The 14,220-nt window shown below is 43.0% G+C and overlaps 2 protein-coding genes across 2 annotated transcripts; both read right to left on the bottom strand.

The window, feature by feature from the left end:
• Window positions 1–1,720: 1,720 nt before the first annotated feature.
• On the bottom strand, window positions 1,721–4,995 carry LOC121724177 (reticulocyte-binding protein 2 homolog a-like). Its single transcript, XM_042110565.1, has 3 exons — window positions 4,431–4,995; window positions 4,028–4,294; window positions 1,721–1,878 (listed from the first exon to the last, which is right to left on the bottom strand). The coding sequence occupies exons 1-3, from the start codon at window positions 4,993–4,995 to the stop codon at window positions 1,721–1,723; spliced, it is 990 nt and encodes a 329-aa protein (XP_041966499.1).
• Window positions 4,996–5,108: 113 nt separating this feature from the next.
• Window positions 5,109–7,966, bottom strand: LOC121724176 (trichohyalin-like). Its single transcript, XM_042110564.1, has 2 exons — window positions 7,688–7,966; window positions 5,109–7,541 (listed from the first exon to the last, which is right to left on the bottom strand). The coding sequence occupies exons 1-2, from the start codon at window positions 7,964–7,966 to the stop codon at window positions 6,384–6,386; spliced, it is 1,437 nt and encodes a 478-aa protein (XP_041966498.1). The 3' UTR covers window positions 5,109–6,383.
• Between the last annotated feature and the right edge of the window lie 6,254 nt (window positions 7,967–14,220).

Raw genomic sequence — 14,220 nt, 5'->3', positions numbered from 1 at the left:
CGTTTGAGATCCAACAGAGTTGCAAACCCAAATCCACACACTTTGCACAAGTGATTCCTCCCAAAAGTGACTGAGACATGTAAATTCTCTTTGGGATGGGAGTGTGGACAGCTGACAGCTGTGTCAGTCCTCTGAGAGACCGTCCCCGGCGAGCTGCTGTTTGGTGAGGATCCTCCGGTATCACTTCCTGTGGATGTTGGGGCCCTCTTCTCACTCCTGCTGGTGCTCTCCTGATTACTCGTATAACCTGCAGGTTTATTCATTTTAAGCCTCGAGTACGAATATAAGTATATATACTCTTTTGATCCTGTGAGGGAAATTTGGTCTCTGCATTTATCCCAAGCCGTGAATTAGTGAAACACACACAGCAAATCCCAGGGCAGTGAGCTGCCTGCATTAACAGCGGCACTTGGGGAGCAGTGAGGGGTTAGGTGCCTTGCTCAAAGGCACTTCAGCCGTGCCTACTGGTCGGGGTTCAAACCGGCAACCCTCCGGTTACAGGTCCGAAGTGCTAACCAGTGGGCCACGGCTGCCCAATATGTCTTCTGGGCAGTAAACATCAGGAATAGAATGCCAACTTATGATTGGAGTGGTTTCATTGAGAAATTACTCTGACAGCAATAATCTCACCATTATGTCCAGTCATCTCCACCTTCTGTTCATTCAAATGTTTTTCATGCGAGTCTCTCTGTGGATCTTCATTTAACCCTTAAAGGAGTACCATCACACCGGTGTGACGGGAATGTTGGGAAATTAACGTTCTAAAGAATATCTGGGTTCATTGAATTCAACATAGAATTTTAGAACCTTCAATTGTTGCGGAACTTAGAATGTTCAAAAACCTACACCTTTAAGGGTTAAGCATCTCAGAATGTCTTCTTCATCCAGATTTTCACCTAGATCGTCATCATTCATCATCTATCTGCCCATGTTTTTATCCACAGCTCTTTGTCCATCTTCTTCATTGACTGAAGGCTGGGTGTCACTGGACAATGACACACTTTTCTCAGAGTCAGCTAATTGTTCACCGGGCCAAGTAATGGACACAGACAGTGTGGAGAGAATAGTATTTGGCTTGATGTCTGAATGAAGATGAGGATCCTGGAACACCCCGAACAATTAAAATGTTAATAATTAATTGACAACTAATTCCAGAATATACCCTATCTTTACACACTTGTAGTTAACCTAAAATCATATGATTGATAGAATAAAATAATACACAGTGGTTTGCATTTTCTATTTGTTTTGTACTAACCTGGATCCAAAAGTCCATTTTTGACGTATTGCAACAAATTCTGAAGTTCTTTTGGTTCTATTTTTAGGGAATCCTCCAAGTGTAAGGGGTCTTCATCAAACCAAGAAGCTACCTGTAATGGCAAAATAAGGTAAGATCTTTGTGACTTTAGGGAGTTCAATCGTCTCAAACATAACTGCCTGAAATCTACCACAGAGGGCATAATCAATATTGTACACATAAATGTTTGTTAGTCAAATGGAATGAATAAATGGGACCAGAAAATGTATGCTTTATGCCAGGCTTTGGTCATGTAGCCTCCTCTACATTATCTGATTTCTTCTGAATTCTCTGGGTGCATTTGTTTAATGAATATGCAAGAGATGTGTTATTATACCAAATTGTATACCATTCTAGAAAGGAAGTTTCCCACAAAATTGGGAAATAGTTTTAGACAAGAGTGCAATGCAACACCCAACATGCTCACTTCTCTTCCACCTTTGCTCTGAGACCAAGAAGTAGTTCAGCCCTTTTCTTAGCACTCAGGAGATCTGGCAGCACCTCTAAAACAACACAGACAAACTCCTCCAGCCTGGTATAGTACTTGACTTGGCACTGCTCTGCCACTTGCCACATGATGGCTGAGAGCAGCCACAGTGGTGACACTCAGAGACGCAGGGAGGACAGGGGAACTACAAGAGACCAGCATCATTAATACATCAATATTGCCATTAACTGTGTCATATACCTAGAATGATTAACAAAGGCCTACATCGTAGGCCTAGTCAGTGAATGTTATCTAGGATGTAGAGGCAACTGTATCACTTCATAAGTAACTGAATTAACATAACAATATCTGTTACCAAGTATTTCCACAGGTCTCCAAATTAAAACCAGGAATTCCCAAACTGTGGTAGGCCCTACACGTACCACAGGTGGTACGCGAGCTTCCACTAGGGGGTTATTGCATGTCCAACAATTTTTACAGGTGCTCGATCAAAACTTAACTGAAGATAAAAATGCAGCAATAAAATAGAAACATTGCCAAATTAAAGGTTCTGGGAGCATGTAACTGTGTGCAGATCTTTCTTTTGATTTTTGTCTTCCATTATCATTGCATCACAGTGGTGATAGACAAGATGAAAAGAACCGTAAAATAGATAGCCTACGCGAGATGCAAAGGGCAATGTCGGAAAGACCTAAAAATAAACCCCACTGTTGAATACGTGCTAGCCTGGCCATTGGCCATCCCCTTGGTACGCTTCGCTTCTACAAGGGTCTGGGATCTCGGCTATTGACGAACGTTTGCAAGCTGGATGCGTGGACTCTGTAGAAGTTTGAAACGATTGGATCTGATTTCACCCAATTGCTAACGTTTTGGCCGTGACGTATGTTATGCGCCAGCTCGATCGTGAAGTAAGCTACACTACAACGCTCACCAGAAATTGCGTGTGCTGCTGTATACAACAACCATTCCCCACCAGAGCGAACAAGATGGATGTTAATGACCGATGCTGGCTTTGCGATACAAATTTAAGAGTTAGTGGAAGAATAGCAAATTGCAGATTACTATTCAACAGTAAGGTTGAAGATAACATATTGTCGGCCTAACGCCGATGAGAAGTTAGGAGACGGGGAGGCTGATATATCATTCCAAAACTCCGGTCATTTATTTCCTATAGATGTAGGCTACAGGCTAGTCCACGGGCAACAGGAGGTGTCCACTACAAAACAACAAACTGATCGCTGATAAATCACGGTCTCAATCACTTGTCATTCACACTCAGCCAACAACACAACGCAACACAACTCACTCGCAAGTAATCCACTTCTACTCTGACTAAACTTACTAGATGTCTTAAAACCCCCTATTCTATTCCCTCCCCTTATCAATCGCTAACTTATCTGAACCCCAAAATATTCCCTCCCGGACACCTCCCCCCAATCAAAACACATCAGAACTCATTGACACATTTCATGACACAGGAGGGAGAGGGAGACACAAACACGGGAGCAAATAGCCTCGGCGCTACAAAATCAGCTGTGATCATTGAAAACACGCCGCTTCGTTCATAGGCTACCGGGTCTGCCACACATGCGGTAGGCTAATTTAATATTGAGGCTACTGCGCGATACAAATCAAACTTTTCCCAGATCCCGTAGGGAGTAGGTCCACGACATCTTTGGCCAAAATAAAATGTGTTAAACACTCCTTTTGTTCGGACTTCAATTTCTGAATATTTGGAAGTGTAGCCAGCACGGACTGAATTGCTTTATTAACTTCCGCCATTGCCAACTCTTTGAGGAAAGGGTTTGTATGAACTCAAAGATTAAGTGATTCAATGTTTTTTTTTCAGGAATCTTCCCACCAACATTAACCCAGCAGCTTTCCATCCACTATTGTAATTCCTCTGGCATTACATTTCTAGTTTTGTCTACTATTATTGATTCCATTCAATTGATTATTTCAACTCAAAGTAAGAACGAGTTTAGAAGAATAATACTCAACACTCAACCAGCTATAAACAACAAATACCCCTTTGCTTGCAATATGTTTTATTCAATAGCCATAATATTATGATTTGGAAATAAATGAATGAAAGAAAAATAAAGTCCCTGAAAAAATAGTTGTTGTCTCATCAGAAAAGCTTACATCCTTTTTGAGGGTGAGTCTTTCTGAACTGCTCACTGAAATGAGAAAATAACTTTTAGTAATAAAAACACCAACCGGCCCGGCTATGAAATGAACATCTGAAAAAAGAGAAAATAACAGAATACAGACCTGGTTACGAGTAGCCTCTTGCTGCAATTTTTGTTCGTGTCGTCGCATATTTTCGTATATGTCCTTCTTTTGCTGCTGGTATGCTTGTTTTTTAGCCTTTTTCCTCTCCAATTTTTCTTGCTTTTCAGCCCTCTCCTTCTGCTTTTTCTCAGCCCGTTTAGCCTCCCACTTTTTCCAGGACTCTTCCTTCTGCTGCCGTTTCTCCTCTGATCTCAGTAGTTCCTCTCTCTTTTGCCTCTCCCTCTCTGCTCTGGAAATGGGTGCATCTAGATACCCTGAACACAGAACAAAAGGTTAGTACTGTAGCTACACAAAACAACAGTGATTCTTTCTGAAGATGTTGCATTTCTTTACAGACAAATTCTTCAGGGATGCACAAGTGAAACAGCATAAACATGTTAGATATCTTACATGCATAGAAGTTGTCGTCTCCCTCCTTCTCTTCTCTCTCATGTGTCCTATCAATTTTTGTATGGTAGTAGGTTTTGACTCTTTTATTAACCCACCCCACCATTCTCCTCCTCACACTCTTGTCCTTCTGTTTAGTCTCTGCTTCCCCTGGAATCTCATCAGCTGAGTTAAGTGCTTTCAGTGAAGCGTTTTCAGCCTGCTCCTCCTCATCCCTCACATCTGATGTGTGACTCGAATGACCCCAGCTGCCCAGGGATAGCGTATCTTCTGTGGAAACTTGAGCTTCATTGTCCTCCTCAACCTGTGCCAACTGACCTGTAGTTTCACTTGTTTCTGAGAGTTGTTCCATCCTCTCACTCACTGTGGCAGACGCTGATGGCATGCCAGTGTTTTCATACTGCTTGGGATCTTCTACCTGACAGGTCGGTTTTGGGTATTTTGTAGAAGGTGTTGGCTCAGTAACAGGCAGAGCCTTAGGTGACTGTTCAGGATTGTTTGGCTTCCCGCGGTGGGGTTTTGGCTTTCTTCTCACCTTTGCAGGGTACGGGATTGCTCCTTTATCCATTGTGTTTTGGCATTCAGATCTCTGCCTAGTGAACTCCACAAGTTTATCATTTTCTGGGAATAGGGTCTTTTGTTGCTCCAGGTCCTGTTTTTCCGTGTTATTCTGTCTGTGTATCTCTTTCTGCCTTGCAATCTCTTTCTCTCTCTCCATCTCCCTTTGTCTATCAAGTTCTTTTTGCTTTTCCATTTCAAGCTGCTTTTCCATCTCTATTTTCCTCTCTCTGTCTTTCTCTTTCTGCCTTGCAATCTCTTTCTCTCTCTCCATCTCTGTTTGTTGCATCAGTTCTTGTTGCTTTTCCATTTCAAGCTGCTCTTCCTCTCTTTCTGCTTTTCTGCCTGACTCTGTCTCTGAGTCTGTGTGTGTTCTTTGATGCACGGTGCCTTTTTCTCACACAGCTCTCTGGCTTTGCGTTCTGCCTCTGTCTGTCTCACCAGCTCTGGTTCTTTAGTCCCTTGCATCTCTGCCTCCTGCCTCTGCTGCTTTTCAAGTTCTTGTGATACCTCAAACTTCCTCTGACGATTTTGTCTAGGCTCACTCCTCTCCTCACTTTTGTTTTGATCCATCACTCTCTCTGTTTCAACATTTTTGCCAATATTTCTAAGCCTGTCATCTGATTTTCCTTTCACGTGCTGTTGTTCCACTTCTCTCTCTCCATCTCTTTCTCTCTTGTTTTTCTTGACATGGATACGTTTCTTCTGAATGAATAGTTGTTCACCTATAACTTGCTGTTCTTCTTCCAAATTCTCTCTCCTTCCTTTCACTTTTTTCTGTTTTATTTTATCGAACCAGTCCATTCCCTCATCTCCAACGTTCTTTACCTCTTTTATTTCTGCTTTATTCACCTCAGTCAGTCTTTGTTCTTCAGCATCTGTTTGTGCCGCACGTCGTCCTCCTGCTCTCACCACAGTGCTTTTATTTGGTTCAGTTTGCTTCTCCAGCTCCTGTCTACTCTGCTCTCTGCTTTGTTGATGTTTCCTCCTGATCTCACTCCATTTGTCCTCACCTTTCTGACGGCCCACATCTCCAAGCCAGTCATCCTCCAGTTCCTCGTGTTGTCGCTCAGTTTCTCCCTTTCCCTCTGTGAGTGTTCTTCTACTTGTTCTTCTTTGTTTTCTTTCTTCCTTGATCGTTATTTCACTTCCTGAATCCACCAGTTTCTTCTGTTTTTGTCTGATGTCTCCCAGCCAGTCCATCCCTTGGGTTAAAATGTCATTTTTTGCCATTGGTTTTACCTCAGAGTCTTCTGTTCTTCCTGTTGAGGTATCCTGCAGAAATATCTGTTCCTCTTGCTGGGTGACATCTTTGTTTTTGTCTGCTTTTTGCCTCATGTCACTCAGCCAGTCCATCCCTTCAATGGTTGGTTTCCTCTCCTCATTTGATGTTTTTTCTTAATTTTCAATTTCCGTCTTCCTCACTTGTCTTTTCTCTGGATTATTTTCTCCCTCTTGCAAATCTCTCTCTGTATCTTTCTTTTTCTCCACCTTTTGCTTGATTTCTCTCATCCATTCTTTACCTTTGTTGATCCCTTTCTCCAGTTCTGTTGTTCTGTGTGTCTCCACCGCTGTTGCTCTTCTTTCATCCCTCTCAGTCTCTCTCTGCCTTTCCATTTCCATCAGTTTGTGCTCTTCTTCTCTCAGTTTCAACATCTCCTGATTGGCCTCTAGCTTTCTCTCCAGCTCTCTGGTCTTCTCCCATTCCTTCTGTTTTTTCTCCTCATTTCCCCTCCATCTTTCCTCTTGTCTCTTTTTCTCCATCTCTCTCTCCATCACAAAGTTTTGCTCCATTTGTTCCCTCAGCTCTTGCAGGCTCTTCTGTTCTCGTCGGATTTCCTTCTCACAGGAAGGAACTCCATTTGTTCCCTCAGCCTGTCTGTCTCTCTCTTCCTCTGATCCAATATCCAGGGGTCTATGTCTTTCTTTTTCCATTTTTGTTTCAGTGTGTCTCAGTGCCTTCATGTGAGTTTTGTCCAAGTGTTCAACTCGTCCCAAGAGTTCTTCCTCTCTTCTCTGAGCCATTGCTCTCTGTTTCTCGAGTATTTGCTGCTTCTCCAACATTTTTGCCTCAAACTGTTGGGTTTCTTCATCAAACTCTCTCTGTGTTTCCATTTTTTCCTCATAGTGTTTCTCCATGTCTTTAAGCGGCATCTTTAGCTCATGCTTCTTCTTTAGCTCTTCAATTTGTGTCTCCAGTGCCTTCTGTCTCTGATACCACTCCCTTTCCTTATCTTTCTTCTTTTCTTCCTCTTGCTTCTTCTCTCTCAGCCTGATCCATTCTTCCTCTATCTCTCTCTCTTTTTTCCTCTCTATCTCTCTCATTCTCTCAATATTTCTCATTCTCTCCTGGTGCATTTCAATCTCAATGAGTCTCTCCAACTCTCTCATCCTCTCTTCATATCTCAGAGTGTCTCTCTGCCTCTCCATCTCTCTCACTTTCTCCAGCTGAGCAGTTCTGTCTGCCTCGGCCATAACTTCTCTCCTTCCCTCCAGTGAGAAGTTGCTTATCCTTTCTCTGCTGATCTCACTGCTGCCGATTCTCCCCATCCGTTCCTAAAATATAAAGTAATCCATATTATGTTTTAACAATCATATAGTCTGTGGCTTTAATATAGAAAATATATAATGATAACATACAGTATTGTACCACATCTCAACAGCCATTTTCTATCGCTATTGTTAAATGGCTTTACACTTACTTTGTCGGTCTTTGTGACTGGTTTCCCTAGATGCTGCACGTCTCCCAGTAGCTTTCCATCTTCCAGGTGGGATGATCTTTCTCTCTGTGTCAGCCTCTCCATTTCTCCTCTCCCATCCTCACTCTCTTTGCTGAACTGAGTCTCTGGCACGGCCCCCTTGGCCTCCAGTCTCTGGAACTTTAAAAGTATCCTGTCCTGCTGTTCCCAAAATCTCCTCAGCTCAGTGAGAAGCCAGTTGGGCTGACCTTGGGGCTTGCTCAGAGCTTCGCTGCCCGTCATTTTCGCCAGTTGTTGTTGTTTCAGGCGGGACTCTCTTTCCTTCTCCCTCAGTCCCTGCTGCTGCTCTCTCTCATCCTCACTCATGTCCTCACTGTCCGAGGAGGTCCACACTTCAGCCTTGGCCTTCTTATCTGGCAGTCTCTGGATCTTAAGATGGAAGTGTTCCCTCCTGTTCTCAGAGCCTCTGCAACTCTTCAATCTCTTCCTTGGTCAGTCTCCAGGTCTGTTGACTGGTTGTCTTGGCCCACTCCTGCAGCACTACCTGTTTCAGTGTTTGCAGCTCTTTCTCCATCTCTTTCTCCCTTTTTCTCCTCATCTCCAGCAGCTGTGCTGCCTTTTGCCGCCTCTTCACCTCTTTTTGCCTCTCCACCTCCACCATCTTTTTCTGCAGCTCTTTTTTCTTCCTGGGCCCTCATGCCCATCCTGTACCAGCCCTCCTCTGGCTGCCTCCTTCCCTCTCTGAGTCTCAGCAGAGTCCTCAGTTTGATCCAGCATCCCCAGCAGTTCATGGACTCTTCGTCACTGTCAGATTGGTACTGCAGGTGAATGTCTACATGGTCGGCCACCTTGAACCTTCCTCTGTCTGGCAGGTCCTTTGGTTGTTGCCTCTTTTTGTCCATTTGCCTGCCCTGCTTGTTGTTCATTGCCTTTGGCTTCACAGTATAGCCATGTGCTCGGCCCACACCACCCCTTTTGCCTCTTTTCGGTGTACTTGAGCTCTCAGCCCTGTAGGTAGTGCAAAACGTTTCATGATGTTAAAATCCATGAAGTACAGTGCTAAAAAATGTCAATCATGATGCTGAAATGGATTTTTCAATGATGATTGCAGTGTCACAGAGATTCATACCTTGAAGTAGCAACAGTGCTGTCATCCTCATTTGTGCAGATTTGTTCAAAGGGTTCATTAACTGATCTTCCCTTCTTCAGTGATTGACGGAGCTCTTCAGGAAGTCGGCCATGGACCAACTGCACCAATTGATGTTGTTTGGTCCCAAATGAGAAATTACACTTGTTATTATCCACAAACAGACCCTAGTCAAATCAGTTATGTGCAAAGTGAAGATAAAATGAGACATTTTAGCCTGGTGCATTGCATTTCAAATCATTTTAGAAACGCATTGGTAGACAGATTTTATGGCATACAGTAGCCTATGAAATAATCGTTTAAGTTAATTCCTATTCAATTTATGATCACCTACACCTAGACAATGATTTGAATGACAATGGAGTGAAGAACCCTTTTATTTGTTTTATTGAGGAGCATAACTAATAATGCTAAGTCTCTAAATTAACAGAATATATCAAGGCCGAGCAAAGATGTCTGGATTTAAATGGCGTCATGCTCGTATATATTTTTTGTTACATAGCCCCTTTCAAACAGAAAAAGGTTGACAACTCTCTCTACCAATCAGGGCATGTAGCACTGAACATGACAAAGGCACATTCAGTGTGTACAGTGTTTTGGACGACTGAAAAGCACATTTGAGCATATTATTTATGCATTTACAGTAAGCTATATATTGTACCAGTTATGCCAGATATCTCTATACAATGTACTCTGATACTGTCGCTGCAAAAGGCCTTGAGTTTTTTATTCATCACAATAGAGTGTAGTGATTGGACACATGCAAGATGTGTGCTGTTGTACATGTGTTTGTGTGCAGCTGTGTGAAAGGTGTGAAGAGTTTTGGAAAAAAAGAGACCTCAGAAAATGCTTCATCCACTACACCGACATACTAGATGGTGCCACAACTCAGTTTTCCATGACCAGTGTCCCCTCTGGTGTGAATGTTGAACGGCTCAAGGTGACCTGAGAGAAATTTGGAACAGGCTCCTGTTTTAATTGCATTGCAAGTCTTCATATGAGGGTTGCCTCTTCATTTAAATTGCTACCATAGGCAATGTTTTTGCCCCCCTCTTCTGACCAAAAAATACATCCAAATTTTGTATAGGCAGTTAAAATAAGCTAATTGTCTAGCTGGCCTAGGCAGACCTATGGTGGATGGTGTTGGTATGTGTGGGTGGGAAGAATGTCCTCTGGCATGCAAGAGAATGACCCTCGTGTGATTATATGTCTGATGTCTATGTCTAAGTCCCTACGACAAAGTGCCTTGTGATTGTGCTGAAAACTACCCCATGGGGATTATAGAGCTGTCCATCTATCTTTGTGTTAGGGTGGCCAGCAAAAGGGTCAACTTAAAGGTGTTGGATATATTCATTCACTGGATTCACACTTTCTGAGGATGAATAAGTGGCATTAGCATAAGGTGGGCTGTGTGCTCTTTTTGTGCTCTCTTGAAAATGGCTTTTAGGACGTTTCCAGTCAGACTGTATAACAAGTTCCTTGATCTATGTTGTGTCTTGGGAGCTTTTGCAAACCTTTTGACACTCCCTCCGAGTGTTATGGCCATTTGTCCTGGCCTGTTCAAGCTGGCTATTTCACACTTTGTATGGACCCACATGAACAGTTATGAACATTTATCAGGATTGTATCCTGATGTGACAGCAAAATAAAACCAGTCCAAAAAATGATGTGAAAATAGTGTTTATTGTAATTTTTGAGTAATAAAGTAAAAGTAATAAAAAATTACGATAATCAGATAGAATCATAAAAATGCCGATGTTTATAGACCTTCTGTATTGTCTGGAGCGCAGTCTTTCTGGGTATTTCTGAACTGCTCCTTAAAATAAGAAGAAAGACTTTAGTTTATAAAGCGTTGATGAAGATTTGATCTCAAACATGTGTACATGTTAACTGCCATCAAGCAGTTGTTGCTCAGAAAACATTCTTCAAATGTGGCAAATTATTGTATATTGTAGCTCTACAAAAATGAAGACTAATTACAAACCGTGTAAATCCTCTTGAACCCATGTCCTCGGCAAACCACAGTGACTCTTCCATTTCCATCTTTTTCTTTTCAGCCCTTTTGGCCTCCTTCTTCTGCCAGGACTCTTCCCATTGTTTATTAACCCATTCAAAAACTCTCCTCTTCACACTCTTGTCCTTCTTCACTGCCCTGCTCTCTGTTTCTGTGTCATTGGAATCTGTGGCTCCAGGAATCTCTTCCTGGGCCGTCTCATCAGCTGCGCTGGCTGATAGCGATTGCAGTGGGTAAAAAAGTCTTTCTGTATCTGTCCTTCTTACAGCTTAGTTGCCGTAGCCTCTAACTGAAAACACTTTTTTGTTTGACCAGTAAGTTGTGTAGTGGATGTGAGGTATTGTCCAATAGCTGACAGTTTGTGCAGCATCCTTCTCTCCACCACCAACTCCAGGGGCTCTAGAGCTGTCCCCAACACAAAGCCAGCCTTCCTTATGATTTTATTCAGTTTTTTAGTGTCCCTGGCTGTAACACTACTGCCCCAACAGATGGTAGAAAAGCAAATTGCACTTGCACCAACACTCTGATAAAACATCTGCAACATTTTGCTGCGCACATTAAATGACCTAAGCTTTCTCAAGAAATAGAGTCTGCTCTGACCCTTCTTGTACACAGCCTCAGTGTTGTACCTCCAATCCAGTTTATTGTCTATAAGAACCCCCAAATATTTGTAGTTCACAACAACTTCTACTTCCTCACCACCATTTCCCTTGTCTTAGCCACATTCAAGACAAGGTGGTTGTCTCTGCACCATGTCACAATGTGGTCCATCAGTTGCCTATACTCCTCACCATCACTGACACACCCCACAACTGCAGAATCATCTGAGAACTTCTCAGAGTTGAACTGGAAGTCTGAGGTGTACAGTGTGAAAAGAAAAGGAAACAGCACAGCCCCTTGTGGTGCTCCTATGTTACTGACTACCTGCTCAGACACACACCCTTTCATTCTCACAACCTGTCGTCTGCCAGTCAGGTAATCAGTAATCCATGAAGTTGTGGAGGTGTCTACCTGCATCCTTCGCAGCTTCTCACGTAGCAGCATAGGCTGTATGGTGTTAAAAGCACTTGAGAAATCAAAGAACATGATCCTCACAATCTGGCCAGCCCTGTCCAGATGAGAATGTGTTCTATGAAGCAGGAAGATTAAGGATTCCTCCACACCCACCTCTGTACAGTAAGCAAATTGTAATGGGTCCATGTAGGTGGTCACCTGATCTCAGATGGGCCAAAACCAGTCTCTCCATTACCTTCATGATGTGTGATGTTAAGGCAACCGGTCTGTAGTCATTGAGGGCAGATGGAGAAGGTTTTTTCGGGACCGGAACAAGGCATGATGTCTTCCACAGCCTGGCTAAGGCTGAGGTGAAAAAGGTGCTGCAGAATACCGCAGAGCTGTTCCGCACAGACCTTCAGGACCCTTGGGCTGATAACATCCGAACCTGCAGCCTTGTTCTGGTTAAGTCTCCTCAGCTGCATTTTCACCTGGCTGCTGGATACAGACAAACAAGTGGAAGGGATGGAGGGGGAGGGGTATAATGCAGGTTCAGCATTTCCTGACCAGGTGGTGTCCATGTTGGGGGTTGAGGGTATTGGCTGGGGACAGTGATCCTTAGCATGATCACTGATGAGGCTTTCACAGGATGACCTAGTATGGTGGAGGTGATGGATTTGCATTGAGGTCAATGAGCATCAAACCTAGCCTAGAAATCTAGACCAAAGTCCTTTTAGGCAAGTCCCTCCACTCGGCGGTCATATTGCAACGATTTTTGGGTACTCATCGGGCATCCTATTCGGCAGAAATGTGCGTGCACAAGGCTTCACGACACCAATCTTGCTCCAACGGCGAGTTCACAACACATGATTGGCACGATGTCTGCACAACACAGTACATAATTGGCTCAATGTAGTCACATCACACCACATGATTGGCTCAATGTATACACATGTCGACGTTTTGGACAGGAAGGGGTGGGATATGTGTAGACAACGGCCATATTGGCGTTACAAACTCTCCCCATGCAGTTCTATGGAGGATTTTTTGAGCGCTGTGTCTCCTCATTAGAAAGTCTCTGTCTTGACGCACCCTAGCGGCAGCAAATTTAATTTGCTGCCCGGGCTAGTCTAGCAACTCTCCATTGGCTTGCGAGCTGGAAAAATTAAACTTCGATAGGGCCAATCACATCGTGTATAGAGTTGTTAGGCGGGCTTAACATAATGATTGATGGCAGAATTGAAACACTTCGGCGTGAATTTCCTGCTGCTTGAAAACAAAGAAGGTGGATTTTGCTGTTGGCGAACAGCGTGACACGAGTTAAGCTTTTTTTTAAGTTGGCAAAAGTTTGAACTAGCCAACTAGCTCCACTGGTGGGAAAACGCATGGGACTCATGAGTTGTAGCGCTATCCTTTTGCGTGCAGAGGGAATTTGAAAGACAACCGATTATCCCACCCCTCGGACTGAGCATTGCGAATGGTCTGGTCTGGTCATTTTAATGTGGGTCTGGCTAATCAGGCTACATCAAACCAGCTAATAGGCTACAACACCAAACAACTCCATGCCAATAGGTATGGTGAAGGGTATGTGACGATGTGGGGCTATTTAATTCCAAAGGCCAAGGGAACTTTATCAGGATGCATAGTATCCTGGATCCATGAAATAACTGGCCTTTAAAAATAAAAATCTGCCTGCCTCTATGGGAATTTAACATAGGAGTGTGAATACTTATGACCCCTGTATTTTAAGGAAGAACATTTATTTGTTTATGATACATTATTCATTCACAAAGAAAACTGGTGTCCTTAAAGGTTGGATATTTCCTCATTTTTTTACTTAAGGCATTAAGATCAATTTCCCAAAAAAAATGATTTTATATTCCTCTTTTTAGTCAATTTTAGCATGGGTTCAAAACCTTATGAGCCTAACTGTAGGCAGCATATTCTATGGAATGTGAAACATAGGCACATATTGGGACTTGTGCTGTATGGCCTAAAATCTATATCATGGTATAATTTCAACTATGGCAACAATATACATTGTAGTACAAATGTTTTTGTTAACATTTCAATACTCTGCACTCTGAATGGGTAAAGCACTGGTGGCAACTGCATGACAGCTATTACTGTTTTTTATTTTTTATTTTGTGTGAGCTCGCAAATTAATTCTTTATGGCTAGTAAAGCTAAACTTAACCAATACCGGTCTCGAGTACTACAACACTGCACAAAAAGTGAAAGGTCCCCTCTACACCCAGTGTTTTATGTTGTCCTTTTGAGCCTGTAGCAAGGTGATGATGATGCAACATGGCAGACTCCATGGAAAGGCCTGCTTGCTTCCATAAAGGACTCCATAGCCTACTCATGAAAACACATGATTTTG

The sequence above is a fragment of the Alosa sapidissima genome, chromosome 11 (assembly GCF_018492685.1).
Source record: "Alosa sapidissima isolate fAloSap1 chromosome 11, fAloSap1.pri, whole genome shotgun sequence".
Classification (NCBI taxonomy): domain Eukaryota; kingdom Metazoa; phylum Chordata; class Actinopteri; order Clupeiformes; family Clupeidae; genus Alosa; species Alosa sapidissima.
The sequence above is the reverse complement of the archived record's forward strand: the minus strand, read 5'-3'. Positions and strand labels throughout refer to the sequence as shown.

Excerpts from the sequence above, each read along its gene's own strand:
- LOC121724176 (XM_042110564.1), bottom strand. The coding sequence starts at position 7,966 with ATGACGGGCAGCGAAGCTCTGAGCAAGCCCCAAGGTCAGCCCAACTGG. Across the intron at positions 7,542-7,687 it reads CAGTCACAAAGACCGACAAA|GAACGGATGGGGAGAATCGG; the intron begins GTAAGTGTAAAG and ends TTTATATTTTAG.
- LOC121724177 (XM_042110565.1), bottom strand. The coding sequence starts at position 4,995 with ATGGATAAAGGAGCAATCCCGTACCCTGCAAAGGTGAGAAGAAAGCCA. Across the intron at positions 4,295-4,430 it reads AGACGACAACTTCTATGCAT|GGTATCTAGATGCACCCATT; the intron begins GTAAGATATCTA and ends TTCTGTGTTCAG. Across the intron at positions 1,879-4,027 it reads ATTGCAGCAAGAGGCTACTC|CCATCATGTGGCAAGTGGCA; the intron begins GTAACCAGGTCT and ends GGCTGCTCTCAG.